The sequence below is a fragment of the Vidua macroura genome, chromosome 1 (genome assembly GCF_024509145.1).
Source record: "Vidua macroura isolate BioBank_ID:100142 chromosome 1, ASM2450914v1, whole genome shotgun sequence".
NCBI classification, from domain to species: domain Eukaryota; kingdom Metazoa; phylum Chordata; class Aves; order Passeriformes; family Viduidae; genus Vidua; species Vidua macroura.
The window spans coordinates 21,291,791-21,313,606 of record NC_071571.1 but is presented as its reverse complement, the minus strand read 5'-3'; the positions used below and the strand labels follow the sequence as shown (position 1 = coordinate 21,313,606).

The window sequence follows — 21,816 nt, the reverse complement described above, 5'->3', positions numbered from 1 at the left end:
TATCCTCCTGGTCTCTAACTGGTGATTAATATGAACAATAAGTTAACACTTTACAGGCTTGTCACTACTTGCAGTGAAATTCTTCAAATTTTTATGTTTAAAACATACTGATTCATGCAATGAATTTTCACTGCTCTGTATTATTAATTACCCAGTTGGGATTTTATGAAAAATGTTGAACTCAGACAGAATAGGTTTTAGCTAAAGCTACCATAAAAGCCATTCTGGACAAATACTGAGGGACCTAAATGGAGGGACCTCATCAAAATGCTACAGAAATGTAAATAAACTGTGGAAGAACAGAGAAGTAATTGTGGGGGAAGGAGAGAAGGGAGAGAGGGAAGAGACAGTGTTCTGCAGAATTCCAAAATTTCCCATGCAAATCAATGCTAAGTTTTTTTAGAATTCTAGAATTTGTCAGTATTCTTTTTCTCTTGATAACAAAAATATTAAAAAATCTCCAAGAGGCATTGACCTCATTTTTTATGCTTTCAAAAGTTTTCCAGGCCAAGTCTTCACCAAGTCACTTGCAGATGCAGAAAAGGATGTCAATCCAGCTTCAGGATTTTAAAGTTACATGCTTCCACATCAGGAGAGGCTTCTACTAAAGACAGAGGATATTTCACTTCTACTATACTGCATAATAAAATACATTGCTTTTGCAGTCTGTGTTACACCATACTGAATACCACAGTATTTGGAAAACAAGGCTCTTCTCAGTCTCTTAAACACCATTTCTTTGCCAGTCATTTTGGTCTTTTACAACACCAGTTTTACCTGAAAACTAAAAGTCAAATCCAGGGTCCCTGTGCTCAAGCAGAAAAGTTTCTGTCATGCAAGAATACAGAAGACTGAAAAACCTAAGGCTGCAAGAATCTGTTTTATAGGGGGCCAGGAGGTAAAACAGGAGAAAGACAATACCCTGGTGGTGCAGTTCCCATGAGATGGGATCATCTGAAGCCTTGGCAAGACCTGTGATCACTAAATAAATGCAAGAATGGGAAGCTGGGTTGCTGAGTACTTAGGAAAGATTTAGGAAAGAGGAATCCCACACACATTGCCAGCAGTTTGTTCAGTTGGTTTACAGATAAAAAGAAAGGAGATGAGGAAGTAGACAAATGAGGGAGATCAAATGCATTCCTTCATTTTTAAAAAGATAAAGAGGTTTTGATCATGTCTAAGTATGAAAAGTCAGAGAAAACTGAAGGTTGAAGATGAGAATAGGAAAATGACAGGGAGGTAGAATGAGATAGGATAAGATGTGCTCACTGGAGCAGACAGAAGGATTGGAGTAAGGTTGCAGACACATTTCCTGTAATAGAAAAGGGGATGTGCAGATTTGTACAAAGGGAAGAAGGGGGAAGCTAGCAAGCTACCATTTACACACATGACCTAGCATTCAAAGTCACTTAGATCAACACATCACAAGTAAATGCATCCTGAGAAACAGCAGGGAGAGACCTCAAGGGGATATTCAGGCTGCTTCAAAGCAGGCTCAGCTATGCCTCTGCCATCCTCACAGGTAGTCTAACTCTGTTCAACACCCTCAAACAAGTAATTCTACAGTTTAAAACTATGCTCACCATAGCAAGGTTTTCCTAATCACTAGTCTGAATCTCTCTTGCTACACTGCACGGCCACTGATATCTTTCTAACCCATTACAGGCACAGAAAACGAATTACTCTCCTTTTCACATCAGGCTTTTAAGAATTTGAATTTATTTTGCTATTTTGAATTTATTCTGCTATTCTTCTCTTACTCTCACCTATGAAACAACAATTATTTCACTCAAGACTGAATGAAAACTGGAAAAAGACTAGCAGGCAGTTGCAGTCATAAAAATGCATTACAACTTTGAATTTAACAGTGGTTGTGTTTCTACTATGAATATTCACTGTTTTCTCTTTGGTGCTAAACGAATTTGCACATTTTGGCTACATTCAAAAGTATCCACAAAGCCACTGAAACAACACAGTATTAAATTCTTGATATGTAAGCATTTTATTTATTTTTAGAGAAAAAGATTAAGAATTTTATGGCACCCTCAGGTTAAATTCTCTCTTGTTCCTTCACATTAATTTCCATCTTTTATGTGCACAGGCAGTGCATTTGGACACTCAGCTCTGAACTAGAAGTGTGACCAACTTATCTGATCTCCCTCCCATGGCCAAGGAGTTTTCATCTTTGCTATTCAGTGGCCTCATTTAAGGGATAGGAGACCTTACCCTCTTGTTCACTGCAACAGCATATTGGTAGGGCAGTTGAAAATATCATGTCACCCATATTTGAAAGAATGTTTGCTGGAATGGGGAATGGAAAAAAATTATAGGATCAAAAGTCAAGCCCTGGACCCATACGAAATTAGAGCAAAACCAAAGTAGTGGGTTACCTGTTCCATTTCCATCTAATCCCTGCAAATAAGGGAAACTGTCCACTTCCCAGGGTGAACTGGCTGCAGTCAGATATGCTGTCAAATCACTGTAGCTAGTGTTCTCTGGCAATTTCACAGATCTTCTCTGAAAGTGAACTTGTGGCTGAGTCCGTGCACCTAAAAATATTAAAAGTAACTTTATATCCAAGGTGGGCAGAATATTTAGGTGTTCATATTCATGGACACAATCTTACATTTTTTTCATTATAAATTGCAGCAGCTTGAGAAGGACAGAGACATCAGAAGGCTATTATGAAAGACATTTATTTTTTTACATTTTACATTTATTTTGCAGTCGCCATTATTTCTCTCCAGAGCAAAATTGTGGAGGCACCTACTGTCAGAAGCTTTTCTGGCAATGTTGTTTCTCCTCCACTTCCATTCCATGCCTCTTTTAATTAGTAAAACTGAAACTAAAACTAAGTTCAGAGGTAGGGTATGCAGAAGCTTAGGAAAGCATCCAGTTCACCATATTTGTTCAAATTTTGTTTTCCCTGAAATTGCAAGATAAATGTAGTTTATACTTTTCAAAATTATTTTCTAAGAGACAGTTCTACCTGTAGTCTCAATTAAGTTATGTAACTTCTGTAAAGCTTTGGCCATGAAAACTCTAGAACTGAGATGGTCACTATTGAAATCACTAGACTAAAAGATTCACTTGACAAACCTTGGGTGAAAAGATTTTCCATATTTTCCCATGCAAAGAACACATCTAAAATAGAACCAGATTACTTGCCATGTAGGATTTCTCTCTTTTTCTGTCTTGTACAGTGTTAGGGTTTCTTTCAAGCTCACTAGGTGTTAATTGAAGGGTCTTTGCTACAACATGATTTAAGATTGTTTCATGTACTATGGCATTTCATGTCTCATTTAAATCCCAGCCTATAAAGTCAATAAAAATCCTTTTTCAAAGGATACTCACCATTAATACTGTTTAGCAACACACAGCAAGACTCCATCTGCAAGTTTGTGTGCACAACATGCAAATTAATTTTTAAATCAAAAGCTATTGTATTCTCCAGAGCTCATTTTGAATACACACAGAACACTTCCCACACAGCACAAAATCAAGAGGCAAGCAGTTTTCTTCTTAATTCACATTGGAGTACGTGATTCAAAAATGTCTACTCAAAACAATTTTGCATCTTTTCCCCCATTAGTCTCTGGCAGCACTTTTAGGTTACATGTAGCTTCACTGTGAGAAAGAATAACGAGCTTGACTTCCTCCTAAGCTTTGTAACTGCCTGTGTCATTAACCTAGAGACTGGAATCTTTCTTGCATAATTTTCCAGCAAGAGCTCTAGCTGTGAGAAAACAAAACTCAACAGAACAAAATGTTGCACTGGCTAAGAAAAATGCCTGTGTACAGGAGTAAGCACCTCCAAAGAGCTGATCATTGTTTAGCTGTCATTTCTTTGGAAATTCTGCAAGAAAAAGCTATGAAATTGCTTTTATTTTTTAATTTCTGGAACATTTTAGTGTTTAGAGCAAGCTCTCAAGACTGGCAGTATCCTTAAGTGTTAAATATAGGCATTAAACAACACCTGTGTGAAATGGGAAGAAATCTCCCTTATCTGATTTCTAAGCATAAATGGAAAACTATATAAAATATTAAGTAAATTGACTGCAACAAACTAAGGCAGGATTTATCTCCTGTGTGCTGTGCAAGTAGCAGTTTGCTGTACCTCAGGGACTGATGTGCTCAGGCACTTTGGAGCCCTCTGACTGCACTGCTGAGTGGGTTCCTACAGCCCATGGGTATACATATCCACAATAACAACATAGGGAAAAAAAAACCCACAACAAAGAAACTGGCCTTATGATTATCACCAATAGTTCAATGTAAAATTGTAGGATTTTCAGCTGTCTAAGTGTGTGGTTAAGATGCATTATTCAAGTTGCCAAGAACTGGTGTTTTATTTCCAAAGATACAAACTAAGCAAAAATTAGAAACCAAGTAACTATTGTTGAGTCTGCAATACAGTAGTTTATGGGTTTTCTATTAAAAAAATTGATGGATTTCAGCACTGAGAGAGCCATGAGCTGCCAAATTTTAACTAGATAGGAAGGGCTTAGAAAGCCAACCTCAGTTCCTTCAATCCTACAAGAAGTACAAAGCCTTCTTATGGCTGAGCCCAAAAGCTGGCAGAAAACCTGCACAACAATGAACTCAGCTATAAGCTTTGAGGGTGAAGAAACAGCCTCCTCTGTGACAGTGCATACACAGACATTTGATAAATCAGTGCAGAGTAGTTTATTCACACCCTTGAAAAACAAATTCCTCCATACTGATGTTCACCAAAAACCTGCCACTCACCCTGACCCTTCCCTCAGTTCCTCAGTTGGGTCTCCCACACCAGGCAAGAGACTCCAAAGGGGCAGAAGACTGGGAGATTCCAGAGAAAGGCTTGTGAGGGAAGCAGCTACCAAGGCCTTCACCTTCTGTCACCACCTTGCTGGAAGATAATCCAATGCTCTCCTTTATCAGAGGCTGTAGTGGATTTTGGGGCATATGTCTGGGTATAGATTTATTAAGAGAATTGGAAGTGGTCTGATCTGTGCTGATCAGACTCTTGAAAGTATTTATCAATAAGTGATCACTTATCACTGGGAGTGGGTTATTAGTATTGCTTCTATTGCTGAAGATACCTATTTTTTACTTATAAAATCCAGTTTTTACTTATAAAATCCAAGCACATTCGAGTGTAAAATGTGCATGTGAGCTCTTCCCACATGATGTGTGTCATGAGGTAAAGACTGCTAAGCACTGATCTTACCTTCTTTGAACAGCCTCTTGTCAACACATCCAGATTGTCAACACAGCCAGATTTAAATCCTGTCACCTCCAGTTTGCTGGTACACTCCTGAGTAAGTAACCTCAAGGAGTCCCTGTAAGGCACCTCTTGTCACACTGCATATGTGACATGTGGCACCACACCAGCATTTGAGGTTTAATCTATGTGAAATAACATCTGAAGTCTCACCAATTCATGTTCTGATTGCTCATGGGTCAGAGACAGATAGAGAGTCCCCATGCAGCTTCCATTCACTACACACTGAAATTCAGCCCGTCACTGTGCTGGCATTAAGTAAAACTTAAATGACCCAGGGGCTGGCAAGCCCCATCCCTCACAATTACTGACAGCACAGCAGTGGATTGTAATGCCATCCTGAAAATGAAGCTGCCTGCATCAACTCACACAAACTTCTCAACTGCATAATACATTGCTGGCTTGATTAATTATTCAAATGCAATTGGTAACTTAGTGTACCAAGACAGGCCTTTCTTTCCCTTTGACTGGTGCTTCAAACACCAGTGTTCCCAGTCTGTTCCTGGTATAATGAGTTCTGCTTTGCTCTCATTTTTGCACTAAGGTAACTCCTGATCAGATCTTTTGAAACAGCATGAGGTTACTGGGAAGTAAATTAGAGAAATAACAGAGAAAAACTAGGTCACAAGGATTTTGGATGGAGACTAGAGAAGCTCCATTCAAATACTGGAACAATGTTTAGGCTGTCTTTCTTTTAGGCTTCATCGCAAGAGAAGTCCCAAGAAAAGAAATGAGGACTGGACCCATAAAATAGATTTTACTGGGCAGGACTGAAAGTTCAAATCCCAGTCCTTCGCATACTCCAGGTACCCCTTTCTTCCTTTATCCTTTTTTTCTGCTATTCCAGTAGAAGCAGTTAAATGATTCTAATTCACATATATTGTTAACACATTGGATCAATTCACTGAAGGAAAGAAGATTATGATGAAAATATTTATGAGTCTCACTCAGCTGTTAAATGTCCCTCTAGTCCTTTAGCACCCCCTGTTTTTTTGAAGGAAGCTGTGAAAACGAAAATACTGTTCCTTTTTCAGTTAATTGCATAATATTAGCACATTTGCATAAGAATATTTAATACAGCAGGATAATGGAATACTGTTGGCAAACAATGTTTCATGTCTTGCCTAATGGAATCCCTTGCATTTTAACACAGTTCACCATCCATCTAATTTACCCCATTAGACAATGTCCAGCTCTCAAACTGCAGAATGTATGTACAGCAGCTTTTTCTCCAGCTCCTTCTGAGTATTATATCAGCTACCTCATTTGTTTAATGCATTTTCAGCTCCAGCCACATCTAGTGCTATCACTAATGAAAAGCTTATTGTGTCTGGATGGCTTCTAACTAAAAAATATGTTAGGAAGGCATAATTGTATTATTTTCTCTCAGATAGAACAAGGTTATCTTGGAATACTATTGAGGGCACTATTTCCTTGTTTCTTAACTATCCAGTAGTTTTTAAAATGATGGCAAGCATAAGATTTATTGTGATTAAGACAGCATTTATGCCAAATAAGAGTGCCCACAGGAAGGATATGCCCTTGCTGTGATTCAAAATATCTTTAAAATCCCCAGTTCTTTTATTAACAGACTTACCTCAGCCAGCACATCAGTTGGACTAATTTATGTCAGACCCCTAAGTCAAATGAACATTTTATTCTTCCCTGTGCAGTTCAGAAAACACTGTTCCTCTAACTGATACTACAGTTACTTTAACATCTGTGTTTAGCCTTATGAAAAGGTTATTTTAACTTTATTTTTCTAATACAGTGGGTTTCAATGTGTAGGACTTAGGTTTGCAGGCAGTCTGACAAGGGGTCCACAGGAAAAGCAAGTTTATACAGGGTATACAACAATGCAGATACAAGAAAATTTTCAGTTTTCCCATGCCCTAAACATCTAAGTCATTCACACTAGGAAGCAAGAAAAAAAAATAAAACCAGAGAAAATCTTAGACATTAAGAACACCAGAAAATGTCTCCTTCAAGGATGGTTAAATTAGGCTAGATGAAAAAACATCCAACAGATAGTGTAAGAAATTTAATCTCTAGCTCTCAAATGGCACACTAAAGTCCAAACTCATTTATTACCGTGTAACTTGAATTCCCTAGTCACAGCAGTCAGAGATGAATTCAGCTATTAATTTGGTAAAACAATCCCACAGAGAAGCATTCCTCAGGGAACTCAGAACTCCCCACAGAATACCAGTCTCACTCACAGGACAAAGTTCAGAAAGCACTGTGCTGTCAGGCTTTTTCTTTAGTGTCCCTCAAATTTCAATTCTGACTTCCCAAAGCCAGCATACCTTGAAATCCTGAGACAATCTGGACTACATCATCATAGACCATCAGAGTAGCTGAGCGTTCAGGAAGAAGGCCGAGGCTCAGTGAAGAGAACACTGTGGGAGAGAAGTAGTTTAAGTGGCATATATGTAAATTCTTATAAGCATAATCCAATAACAACAGTGCTTACTTTCTTCACATTTTTGCAAAAGCAGGCCACCCAAACTATTAAAATCATATTGTATACATGACAGAAACCACATGCATTTTCTGAACCAAACAGTTAAGTTGCCAGAGTAACTACTGAACTAAACAAAATGTTCTCCTCTTTGACTCCTGCACGTCATGCATGGTAGCTCAAAGCACTGGAGAGTGCAGTGTAAAGTAAGGTTTCCTGCCTTACATGAAGCAATTCCCAGCTCTACAGAAAGACAAGAAATACATAAAGAGAACTGAAATGCTAACTCAGTCTGGCTGAGTTATTTTTCTGTGCAACAGCTACACTTCTTGCCTCAGGAAGATTTGAATGAAATTTAAGTACTTTGAGATGCTTACATAAGTTATACAGAAAGGCAAAGTATGATGATTAAGTCTGAATAATTTGCTTCAAAATGCAGCATGTACTGAGTCACCACCTACACCAGGGAAATGCTATTTATAGCAGAACTACTGTCATCCTACCAGTGGTGTGAAAGGGGGTAGATAAATGGTATTTGCTGCAAGAAGTCAACCTGCAAGGACCTCCCTCCCCACTGGGTACTGACACTCCTTGCAGGGGGCTGTGTCACTATGCACACACATCTTTGCAGAGTGAAAAACAGGATACAGTTTCATGCCAAGTTCTTCAGTCCCTGAAGACCCAAAATATGGAAGGAATTAGCCACAGAGCCCACCTGCCTCCTGCAACTATGAAAACAGTAAGGAGCCATGACTGCCTACAGTCCGTGTGTGGCTTTCAAAGATGGAACAAGAGAAGACTAATGCAGACTAGTTATTTTTGGTAATAACTTGCTACTATTAATAACTAGTAATAACTGGGCAGCATCCCATACCTGGATGGGACTCATCCCAGTCTGAAGTAAACACAAGCTGAGGAAGGCATTCTCAGAAAAAGTCAACAGAAGAACAACACAAACTCTTTTGATTTTCTGGAATTTTATGAACTTCCTTTAAATTAATACACATTAATGAATCCAAGAGGCCATATAGATGTTAGCTACCAATAGGAAGACTACACTATTTCTACTATAAGAAATATATTCTCCTTTTAAAGATCAGAAATTTTAGTGTTTGGGAGAAGTATGGGAGAAAGGAGAAAAACCTATGAGAAACACACTGAAAATAACTACCATCTAAAAGATGGTCTTAACAAGATATATAAACATTAAAATAAAAAAATAAAAATTATATATAATGTTACTGCAAGTACAGCTGGGTATTTTCTTTCCAATGCCCAAATGTGAAACAGATCTACACATTAGGCAACATAAGTAAGAAAGCCTAGTGCAAGTAGCACTAAGGCCACACAATTACAAAATTTGTCTTTACTCCAGTAACTTAATTTGAATGAAGAAAGCTAATATAATTTAGACACTCTGGGGAGCTCAGTACAATCAACCATGCTAACATCTTCTTCCATATGTGCCAGACTATAATGAATATATAACCTCTAAACTTCCCTTGGGCTTTTCTGCACAATTTTTTCTCAGCATGACAATGACAGAAAGACACAGCTTTTAAGGCCGGAAGGATGACAGTGATGATCCAGCCTTATTCCTGTATAACTACAGCCTTCCTGAATTAATTATTGCTGCAGATTCAATAGCTGTACCAAAACTTGAAAACATGTTGTAGAAAAACTCCAATTTTATTTTACAGGTGTCCAGTGGTGAAGAACACACCACAACATCAATGTTCTAATAAATAATTATGAGGGCAGTTAAACAATGTGCCTCTTTACCCATCAAAATTTATAGAGGTTCAATTTCCAGCCATTTGATCTTCTTTTTATACAGGCCTGCTAGACAGAAGAATTCTCTCTTACCCGTTTCCTGTTCGCTATGAGGGTATTGATGGACTATGATTAAATTACCCATGAACTTTCTCGCTAATGAAGAAAATAAATTAAACACTTCCAAGTCTTTCCCTGTAAACTGCATTTTCCAATCTTTTAATCACCCCTGATAAAAGTCCACAGTTTTAAACATTCTTCTTGAAGCATGGATCCAGAGCTGGACACACATTTCCCTGAATGGTTATGCCAAGGACAAGTCCTGAAATACTATACTCTGCTTTCCCAGTTTTTAACTTTATTTTACAGGTAAACGATTCCAGATGAGCTCTCCTCTCCCAGTGTCATAATCATCATCCTCCGCTCCTAAAACTGTATTTCACCACGGTGAATACCATGGTTTTCTTTGACTGTCCTGGTTTCAGCCAGGATGCAGCTATTTTGTTCTCTGCTGCTGGTACAGGGCAGTGTTTTAAATTCGGGATGACAATAATGTCAGTAACACACTGATGGCATGGGTGCTGCTGAGTAGTGCTTACCCTAAGTCAAGGACTCTGCAGTTTTTCATACGTTGTCAGTGAGAAGCTTTAGAAGAAGCTGGGAGAGAGCACAGCCAGGACAGTTGACCCAGACTAGCCAAAGGGAAATTTCATACCATAGAATGTCATGGCCAGTATATAAAGTGGGGGGAGCTGTCTGGCAGGGGTCAACTGCTGCTCAGGGATGGGCTGGGCAATTGTATTGTGCATCACTTGCTTTAATTGGGTTTTACTCCCCACTCTCTCTTTGTTAAGCCTCATTCTTATTATTATTATAAATTTTTACTTTATTTCAATTATTATACTGGTCTTACTTCAACCCAGAGTTTCTACCTTTTTATGATTCTCCTCCCTATCCCACGGAGGCTGGGGCTGAGGAAGCAGATGGATGGTACTTAGTTGATGACTGGAGTTAAACCATGACACTGCCTCTACCAAGGAATTCTGAACTGTGCTGTCTCAGCAACTCTCTCTCTTCATTGCATATACTGCTCCAAAAGAAGTGTCCTTTTAAGTAAGGATTAACAGTCACAAATGTTTTCTTCCAAATTTTTTACAAAGAAAAATCTAAGCGTAGTTAAGAGCAGACAGATGAACACATCTTCCATCATGAACACTTCAACAACTCAAGTGATGTTAAATTTATGAACTGTTAATAAGTGGAGTCATGCCTCTGCTGATAAATATTTTAATGGAAGAAGAGATCTTAAATCTTTTCCTCCTACCATTTATCACTATGTAAATAAATAATCCTTCTGCTTAAGCAGTAAAGAGGTAGTAATTATTTCTATTAATATAAGAGAAGTTAATTTCTGCCAAATTATAAGAACAGAAAACCCTCGATGTTTACTCCTTGAAGCTACTACAATAATATCACAAGTTCAGTGGCTGCACAGCTTTTCAGCATAACACTATTACTAATGCATATTGCCTGTGATGGAGGAATCCTGATCCTTTGGCCAAGTTCTGCTACAGCACATTACCACCCTTTAGCTTTCAAACCGACTCCCTGCTCATGGTTATCATTTTCCCATTTGTGGTAAATATGGCCATTGTTCATTTACCACAGCACACAGGATGGCACATCAGCTTAAACACTGCCCTGGGTGGAATGCTTCTCAGAGTGGGGGATCTGCTCTGCAGGGGACATCTCCTAGGACTGTTAACAAGCATTTTTGGGAAATGAGGATGCAGCTATATGGGTGTGCCTAGACTGCACACTGCAGAATGAAGATTGAGATATGCTGCCTATTCCCCATCATTCAAACCAGCTTAAAAATAACAACAAAACAACTTGAACATTTTTCCAAAGTTCTATACTGTGCTAGTTAAAAGCATGATAGGCATTTAATTACAAACAGTCCTTGGAAAGGTTTTTAAAGACTAGAGGCGTCTTAGTCAATACAAAATACAAAGGCCTAAGTATCTTAACTTATATGTCATGTACCTTTTCAGGACTAATTCAAAGAACAACCATATTTAAGCCTATTAAATTATCTAGTTGTAACTTGTTTCTTTAATCAAAGAAAGAATAAGTTCAAGGTACAGAAAGCAAAATAAAGGACTCTACTTCCAATTAAATCAATGGCAAACTATCTACCAGTTTCAGTGGGGGATGATCAGAGGTGAAACGAATCTACTTTCAGAGCTAAGCTCTCGTTTCAGCCATGGAAAGAAAGATTTTTGGAACCTATACAATTACTGCTCTTTAACTTCAATGATTTACTAAAACAAAAATGCCATGTTTCCTTCCCTTCCCTCAAAATCAGTATTTAAGAAAAACAACAAGCAAAAAACTAATCAAACAAACTCAAGGCTATGGAAGAGTACATCTCATTCAAAAGACCTAGGGTATAAGCCAGAGACAAGACACAAGGCAAGGTTATTGCATACTTTCATAATTTAAAAGCACATGAAGTATGCTGAGAAAGCAGCACTTCATCTTATTTAAAGAGAAGAAAACTCAAAGGAAATTTCTAAGCAGAGCCACAGAACAATTATGGCTGGAAGGGACCTCTGGACATCACCTCTTCCACCAAGCAGGGGTTGTCCAGTTGAGTTCTGAATGTCTTTTAAGGGGGACATTTCACAACCTTTCTGCACGACCAATTCCAATTTTGCTGCTTGTAACATGGAGGGGTGGGTCGGAAACAGAGACCACACACACCCAAGGTCCCTGTGGCAATAGTGAGACCTTTATTGTTTGAACCCAGCTTTATATGGCAGGTTTGAAATGTCCCAGTCTATAATGCTCTTTGGTCTGCTCTCAACACCTCCCAGTTTCCTGACCAGTGAGATGTCTGCAGCTTAGGAAGTTCATGGGGTAATCTGATCATAGTCCATTGGTGATTGGTTGAAGTCCCTGTGTGTCAACCCAGGGGTCAGTTTATAGAACCAGGCTGGGTTTCTTATTTAAAACTGAATTAATTGCTCAGCCACAGACTAGCTGTGACAGCTGCTACTGTAATGAATTGTTGCCTTTTACTTATTTGAAACTCTCTTGACTGCAACTCTTTCAGTTGCTTCTTACTCTTTCACCACACCCCAAAGAGCTTGACTCAGTCTTTGCTATTAGCTCCATTAAGCAGATGAAAAACACGGTGGAATACAGTACAGAAAAGTAGCACAGAAAAGTACAGAAAATGTGGAAGAAGGAATTCTTATCTTATCTGAAGCAAGTGAAAGCAGATAAGTAAACAGCACATTGAAATGCCTAAAGCATAGTTCTGGGTTTGAAGAGATTCAAGTTCCTTTCCCCTTCTGAAAATACATTTGCTACTCGACCTTGGAGCAAGTCACACAGCCCTTCTGGCTATGTTGATATTAATAAATAAAATGGAGCCAAAGCATGGAATTCAGCACTGCCCTGGGAACGTATACACTATTTAAATACGAGTGCACTTAAAACCTCACATGCCTTTGGCCCCAATTATCAAACCTGAGGCGTGTGTTATTTGGGTGTGATTTGGGTATAATACAAGCCTGGGACCATTCCCAAATTACATGGACCCTCATTGTAGCTGAGGATTACAAGCAAGTCAGATGAAACTCAGGATATGATCTTCATATAGATGTCACAGCTCAAGGTTTGAAAGCCACCCTCAATCTGTTCTTTTTAGCAGTCAGAAATAGGCTGACTCAATTTTTCCTCTTGTATAGCTAACGTAAGGTTCTGAGGCATTCTGAGAAAAACTAACACGCAAGCATTATTGTTATACTTGTTTGCCTGTGGAAGAAGCAAAGCCATGCTAATTAAGTTATTAAAAATCCTTACATCTGGATAACGTAACTGCAGATTAAAACCATTTTTTTGACATGGCTAAGAACTAAAAGACCAGAAATTTTTGTACACTACAGCCTATGGTGCAACATTTGTTGCTATACCTTGGAAGAGAAGCAAGAGTACATCACAGCTGCTGAAACAAGGTTCTTGGAAACAGAGTTCCCATAAGGAAAAAGATCTGGAATAGATTTCTATTTTCTATGGAGCTGTAGGAGCACCAACAGTTGTTTGAAAACTGATGTAGCACTGTATCGAGGACCTCCAGAAGGAGAGTGAACCTCTGCTCAGCCTTGGAGCTGCAGTTTAACTGAGGAAGAAATGTTACTGGTTTTGAAACATGCAGATGTTTCTCCTCCCACCCAGGATCTCAAGCATTCAAACACATCATACAAAACTGTGTAGCTTCCTTTAGATGCAATATCTTACCTCAGAACAAAAATAAAGATCTCTTACCAGGCAATCTTACAGGTTTCCATGGTGCAGAATTTGGCACATATGCATGTTTACTAGCAGTCACTATCAGCTGATTGCCCAACTTATACTGAAACTTGAGGAAGGCAGTGCCATCTGCTCCTGAGGTTCCAGATGCAATGGAGATCTGGTTGGTAAAAATCTCAATGAAGGCTTCAGTTACTGGCTGATGAGTGCTGGCATCGCTTACATGGACCTTCAGCGTTACTTCTGTAATGACAAACAACCACAGCGATTATTGTCTGAAAAAGCTTCTGTGGGAGGCAGCAGCTAGAACATGCTGACACACCAGTGACTATAAACACACCAGCTCTGACATTCTGGTGCCATGTACGACTTCTTATACTGGCCTGAAGCTCTCCATCTCAGGCAGTCACTCTTCAGAGACACTGCAGATTCTGCTACAAGCTAGACCAGGTCCTGAATTACTGCCTGACAGCTAATTTCAGCTGTGGAGGCATCTATCTTCCACCTGTGACCCACATGCAGCTGAGCAGCACATCTCCAGGGCAGGGAACACTCCCTTTGAGGGGCAACATGTCAATCATAGAGTACTGCTGTACTGTGCAATTCTAAATGTGTGCTATCAAACATCCTGTGGCAGTCACGGACAGCAGGGCATGGAAACTCTCTGTAAGGTCCCTGCCTTGCCGTGTCCCTGCTCCAGCCAGCCTTCTCCAGCAGCAGTGGGGAAAGGGAAAGGCTGCAAGTGGGGTTTGCTCCTCACTCCTTCCCAAAGCAATTCTCTCTGTGTAGCAATGGAATGGAGGAAATCCGCTGTGACGGAAGCCAAGAAAGAAAGTGGGCAATAGACCAGGCTGTGCTATAGCTAGGTATCTTCAGCTCTGGTGGGACAGAGTGCCCCAGCTGGCACAGGACTTCCCTGGTGATGTCTAACCAAAGTGGATCATGTCCATGTCCTCAAAGCACAGGACAACCAGGTGGGAGTGCTAGCAGTGACACCAGCAGCCCTGACACTACTGTATCACTACTGTATCATACTACTGGTGAGAAGCAAAGAAGTGATGGTTAAGGCAGTCAGGAGAATCATACATCCTGCAGATATGCAGTCTGAAGACAACACAATGGACTACATTATTCTTGAGTAATTTGCCATTTCTCCAAAAACTAATTACTAGTTTAAATGTTTCCAGATGTACAATATTTGTCCACTCTGGGCACTCCTATGACTAAACCATGCATTGTGTCACCAGGCTTTTGTTACATAAAATGGAGTGGCTTGTGCAAGACAGTCCCTCTGGAAGGCATTCTTCTGTATCTATGATTATTTTTCTGTGCCTGCAATAGTTCAATTGCCTCATGCTCTAAAGCAGCAGCTGTTGCCTTTCTGCAATAACCATGACTTAAATGCAATGCTGTGTTGAAAAGACCCAGCAATGATCTACTGCTTCCACCAAAACATTCCTTGGGTTCTTTTCACTTCCAGTTGCCTCTTCCTCTTAAATGAACACTTCCCTCCCTCTTTTCTCTCCAACTCTCCCCTTTCTCTCATTCCCATCCTAATATCTGGAAATTCTGTTGTTCTTGCATGAAGTTCCCTATCTCAGCTTACATCCATAGATGGTATTTTGCAAACTCCCTTTTTGTGTCAGGAACCTTCAGCCTTTCACAAGCAAGATCCTCCCACTCCATCTGCAAACATTTCCGCATGTGATGCCCAGGAAAGAGGGCATGACCTCCTGTTCATTTATATTCAAAAACATTACACTGATTTCTACAGAACAGTACTGGTGGTACAGTTCTGTTCTATTACTAATGCCTTATAAGAACTTATTTTGGTTTAAGCCCTGAGCTAGCAAGACATGACACCAAGAAGAAAACACAAAACTTAACAAAATCTTGTGGTGAGTTTCAATAGAGAAATGACACAACTGAGTATGGGGAGAAAGACACTGTAACAACCTAGATAAGTTTAAAAGGACATGTGGACCTAATACAAAAGTATCAGCACATCTGTCCTAAGGGCATTTCAGCCAGAAAGATCAATATCTTGGGCCCTTTCATAAGTAGAGACCTTCTCTCTGAATCCTACAGTACTGAAAATACCAATATCAAGCAGACCTGAACAAAAATCCCATTAGAGAAATTCATCATCATCGCAGTCATTGCTTTAGAACTTGGCAACAGAGGATGCCAATTTAGATGGGATCAGCATGAAATACATTCCAGCTATTAAAGATTCTGGACTTCTTCCCAGTTTTGCATTTAGTAGTCATAGGAAGCAAAGTACATTGAAAAGCAGTGTCTACATACTCCGGTGCCCAGTACAGAGTGCCTCCTTAAAAACCTTGCCTTGACCACCAAGCAACTTGTGTATGTGAAACCAGCCACATTAAGCAATGAAGGAAAACATATATTCATGTATTTACAAACATGAGGACAACAAACAGTGTAAGTCCTAATTTTCAAAGTGGAGTGATATGCTTAGATCTAAGGCCAGATAGCTGTGCTCTTAGCATTTCTTACTTTGAATTTCCTAGCAAAGAATGCAAGAATAGATGAGGTTAAGAATAATGGGTGATGCAAGAAGAAAAAGCAAGAGAACAGGATGAGCTGAACATTGCTATTAGCAATTTCAGTAACATGGAAGTTCAGCCTTCTCTAAAAACAACCACATATAAGAAGGAACCAGGGAGCTCTGGAATATTAAATACTAATTAAGGAAGAGGGTAAGAAAACAACAGAAGTATCATATCAATTTAATTCTTTATATACATCCAAAATTCTAGAAGAGAGACTACTACTAAAATTGATCATGAGAAGAAACCAACAAAATTTTCCTACATACACAAATCCATCTTTCTCTTCCCCAATTGGAGAGCTAGCCATGGGTATCTCCAATAGGAAATTTCTTTATCTCTCACTCTATAGATATGTACAGGCTTCTGTCTGCATACTTTTCTCTTTCTGCATCCCTCTCTTTCTGATAAGGCAGGACAGGGGCTTCCAAAATCCTTCTTATAAACAGAAATGACAACAGCAATCACCCAAGACAGAATGCTGATGTCCTGAAAGGCAGCAGACTGGAACTGCTGTTCCAAACCACACAGTCCCTAGATCATCAGACACTGGGCTTGTTTTCTCCTTTTTGATATTTAACATGTTTTTTCCTGAGCAGATAGAGAAAACCCTAGCAGCCTGAACACTCCTAATTCCTTTTCATGTGTTATCTTCCCTGACAAACATGTGAAATGTATACAACTTGCTTAATTCAGGGCCTTCTCCCACGCAACAGCTCCTTTTTCTTATCTAATTCAGCAGTGAAGTCACGAACACTAAGCCTACATTATCACTGTAATTTCCACAGCAACTGAATGATTAAAAGCTTAAAACCGGAAAGAAATTGTTGAAGGAAACATCCCCTAAAACAGTGATGAGAACAACCTATAAAAAGAGACAGTAAATTTCAGAATTGCTAGGATATATTCAGGCACTTCTTGAGGATCAGGGGAACTGGAGAAGAGAAATAAGACAGCAGAGTAAGGACAACAAGTGACCCAAGATCAATCTGATCTCTAATTAATAGGGAAGTCTTAGATCGAAAGACTAGGTATACTAGATGAAATCAATTAGAAGCTGTTTAGAAGACTTACTTTAAACTAAGGAATAGAGTATTTAAAATATCTGGCGAACTTTTTAGTTGGAACTCACACCAAACAGTGGGTATAAAGCAGGTGTGTTATTCTTGAGTTTTGCAGCCTATCACAGCAAGGAGCTCACACAGAATCAAAGACACATGGACTCAGAGAAGAAGCACAGCTGCAGAGGAAGGCAGGGAACTGAAAGCACTGCAAAAGATGAACTGCTAAAGGGAAGCCAAGCCTGCTTCATTCTCACCCTATTGTATATACAGTAGAAGTATTTGCTAAGTTCTGGAGGAGCTTTGTTCTGTGCTGCTAATGAGGTCCTGGATGGAGGAATGGGACATAAAGGTAAAGAATGCTGATGCTTCCTCATTTAAGAGCAAAGCAGAGACGGCTGAGGTGGTAGACCCTGGGCTGAGGAACTCACCTAGGGCAGCTGTGGTGTCTCTCACCTGCCCAGACAAGCCAGCCACAGTCAGGACAGGCTATGCTTGAGCCATAGCCCGGTCTGATGCAGCTGGCTCCTGACTGGTGTGGTGTGAATGTGTCTCTTTCAGACCTCATCTGTCTGGCATGTACTTCCCTGTTGGCAGTGGTAGCACTGGTGGGCACAGGTACAGAGCCAGAGTCACTTGTCTGCACTGCTAGTGTGTGTCCTGCCATTATATCCTTACAGGAAAGATTCAAGTCCAAAACAAGAACCACTTGTAACTGTCATTTCCAGGAGATAAACCACAGGCAAAAACACCCAAGGATGTTTGCAAGGGCAAAAAGCCTGTGTCTCCCTGTCTAGAAGTGCAAGTAGGAATAGGCCACTCACAGATGTTCAATAGTGCAACCCTTCAACTCTGCTTCAAGAATCCCAAAGCAAAGTGGGAAAAGAAGGTTAATGGGAAAGAGCAAATAAAACCAGCAAATGAAGGGACAAATTCCACAAAAATATCAAGGCTTAGGTATAGGTATGCTCAAGCAGGTCTAGTGTAAATCTGTTCTCTTATAGTCCTTTGTCTTCTTTTAAACATTAAACCCCCTACTTGTTTTTCAAATGAGTGCAAACCAAAACTACTAGTTATTGTGAAAAAGCTGCTTAAGTGTAGCACCCTCCTAGTTTTCTAGTACTAAATTTATTGTAAGCTATATAAAAAACTCCAGCATCTTCAAGGTTATAATTTGGGAAAGTGAAAAAAAAGACAAAAAAAAAAAAATCCCTAAATGGCAGCATTCCAATCCAGAATCCCATCTGTCTTGTTAATCTGATTTTTGAGATTTTACTAAGTTTAAACTTTCTCTGAGCAATCCTTCCTGTGCCATCTGCTCTATGAACTCTACTGCCTCTCCTGAAATACAATTAACCTTAAGAAAACTATTTCTTCACTTGTAACCCCTTCTCATACTCACAACTGCTCTTTACATTGCTGTAAACTCTCAGTTTGCAAATGGTTTCCTTCAGAACTGCTATCATCACTGCTGTCTTCTATAACTGAACTCTTGAAAAGTGAAAAGCAGTGGTTTTAGGCTTTGTTTGTTTGTTTGTTGGGCTTTTTTTTTTAAGTCAGTAATATAACACAGAAAATAAGCAACCTGAGCAAACTGTCAGATTCCACATACTGGAATAAACACAGAAAAGTTATGACACAGACTGAAAATCAAAGATCACAATCCTTTTTAGATCCCAAGCCTGCAATTTGGTTTCTGTGCACACACCCCTCTGTCAGGCAGACTCCCACTGACGTCTGCTGGACAGATGATCTCTTTTGGGAACAGGCTGACACAGGCAGCTGCGATCACTTAGCTTTTCCTTTGGGGGTCCCTTATCCATGGACAATGTCAGGATATTACCAAAGAAAGAGATATTTAAATTATCTAGGTTTTGATTAGAAAAAGAAAGCTTCCTGCTCACTTAAAAAAAGCCATTATGAACTTTAGGTAAAACTGTGTCCTCTGCTCTGACTGAGCTTACTGGCAACATGCCTGGCTTTGAATCCAATGTGCCAAATGGATAAGCCTTTCTGTCTCTTAACCTTTTGCCCATGTGTGAGGTCAATCCTCAGCCAAACAATGGGATTTTCATTTATCTAAAGGAAAACATTTTCCTAGAAAAAGGACTGTTCCCCATGCTTTAGCCACAGATGCCAACTCTAGCATTTACATATTGTATCATTCTAATGTGCTGCATCAAGAAAAGGAAATGTGTATGTAACATCCCTCCAGAAGCACACAGACTCTGATCTTCACTGATGTTGTCAGCTGAAAGTTCTCAAGTAGCACCTCAAATAGCAAACTACATGTGCTTGAACAAGATTTGCAGTGAAGATGATGACATTTTCTGTTCAGAACTGGTTCTGGCCCTCATTACAGGAAAACCAATAGTGCTACACAACCTTTCGCTCCACCACAGGTTTCAGCAGGACTCAGGTTTCAGCTGGGCTGAGTGTCCCACACTGATTTCCAGGAAACCCAACCATGCAGAGGACGGGACACAGGAGGTCTGCTCAGTGCCCGTTCAGAGATTCTCCAAATGATATCAAGGCTGCTGCAGTCCCTGGCATCAAGAAAAAAGCTCCTTACTACACTAGTCAGAAATCCAGTAAGGACTACACAACACAGCTTGGTTCTCAGACCCAGATTCAGAAGGGATTTAGAAAGTGGAGGGGTTCAGAGAAGATACACACAAAAACCCAGGGGACAGTGAAGCAGCCTTGGGACTGGCCATCTGAAGAGCATGACCTCCTCTTCCTGCAAGAGAAGGTTGGATCACTGGGCATAACAACGGAACTGCAAAAGATCAAGTCAGCTGAAGACCTTTAGTCTTGCTGACAGAGACAGCCAACAGCTGTATGCTGAACCTAAGCAAATTCAGGTGTCATTTCTTGGCAACAAGAGAACAGCTTATTAGATAGTAGACTCAGGCTGTGAGAAAAAAAAAAATGGGTTAATAGCTTTAATTTTAGTTCTAGGTGTTTAATTAAGGCTTACAATCAATGTTAAGAGTTAAGACAATTAATGTTTGGTTCTAGAATATTTATGAAGCCAGCCCAAGTGGTTGCTTGTGGTGCTTCTTTTTAGCACTGCAATCTGAATTTGCTTAACCCTTTGTACTTTAGAGGTCAAGGGGATGACTATCAGTAGGGTCCTCTCTATACTGAGTACTTGCAGTGTGATGACTATAATTAACCCCACACCTCAGAAGTCAAGGAGGAACTTTCTTCCTCAAATGCACAACTGATGGATTTCTGAGTTTTTCTTTTATTCCTCTCTCTTGCTCTTCCTCAGAAACAGCAGAGTGCAATGAGAACTGCATATTACACTCTCTTGGCTGACACAGAGAAGCCCCTACATGATGCCTGATCAGAGCATTCTGTTCACCTCATCTCTGCAGACAATCAGGATCCAGGACTGTGGAGGAAGCTACACCCGGAGAGCACTTGAGGCTTTTTCACCCTTCTCTGCAGCTCAAGTTGATTCATCCGTATTTCTCATCTAACAATCCTTGCTGCTCCAAATGCCTCAGGCATTGCTGGCTGTGGCTGGTTCCCCTAGTGCACAAGAATTTAATTTCCAGGGGATTGAAATAGTTTATCTTAAATAATTAGTCTTAATCATCAGTCTTCAAATACAAGACAGTTGTCTTTGATATGAAGGTCAGACAGGTGCCTTACTTACCTCTTCAGGTTTAAAATCCATTAAACAAACTGTTCATAAACTAAAATGGTAAATACATTAATTTATCTCACAATGCATTATCTCCTAGGGATAATCCACACAATTTTTAGTAAACTGTCACAAAAAGAATTCTACTATATGAACTAGAGCAATTGATGCCACATACAATGAAAACCAGGCTACTATACAACCCCTGTATTCAAAGGGGAGGGAGGGGCAGTCACAGGATAATAAAATAAAGACATCCATCATGCAACAGTCCAACATGTAAAAGAAGATTTGCATATCCTGACCTGCTAGAGCCTAGAGCATTACCACCAAAATTAATTTCTTGGGAAAAAAGGTAGGAATTTGCTTTAATTAAAAAAAGTGGGAGCTATATGCATTATGCCCAGATGAGACTCCGATACCCTATTGTTAAGTGATTAAACAAGCATTTATAATTAACTTGAAACTCACACAGCTATGAAACTCATGAATAGCAATAGTTGCATTAACAGGTCTGCCTTTGATCTCTACAGGAACTGTGCATGACACAAACTAATTTCAATTCCAAACCTTGCCTCTTAGACATGGAATTAAATAAAATACTGTCATGGAGCACAGATGGAAGTTGAGTTTCAAAGCTCTAGTTTGCCACACACATAATGTATTCTTTACAAGACATGAAAAAGTAATCCCAACTTAAACCCCTCTTT

General features: G+C 39.7%; 1 protein-coding gene across 1 annotated transcript in view; it reads right to left on the bottom strand.

Annotated features, from left to right (window-relative positions):
* FAM171A1 (family with sequence similarity 171 member A1) overlaps positions 1-21,816 on the bottom strand; it is an 87,427-nt gene that overhangs the window by 23,368 nt on the left and 42,243 nt on the right. Inside the window, exons 2-4 of the mRNA XM_053991149.1 lie at positions 13,833-14,060; positions 7,570-7,662; positions 2,391-2,549 (exon numbers count right to left, since the gene is read on the bottom strand). Coding sequence (XP_053847124.1) covers positions 2,391-2,549; positions 7,570-7,662; positions 13,833-14,060 — 480 coding nt within the window. The remainder of the gene's footprint in view (positions 1-2,390; positions 2,550-7,569; positions 7,663-13,832; positions 14,061-21,816) is intronic.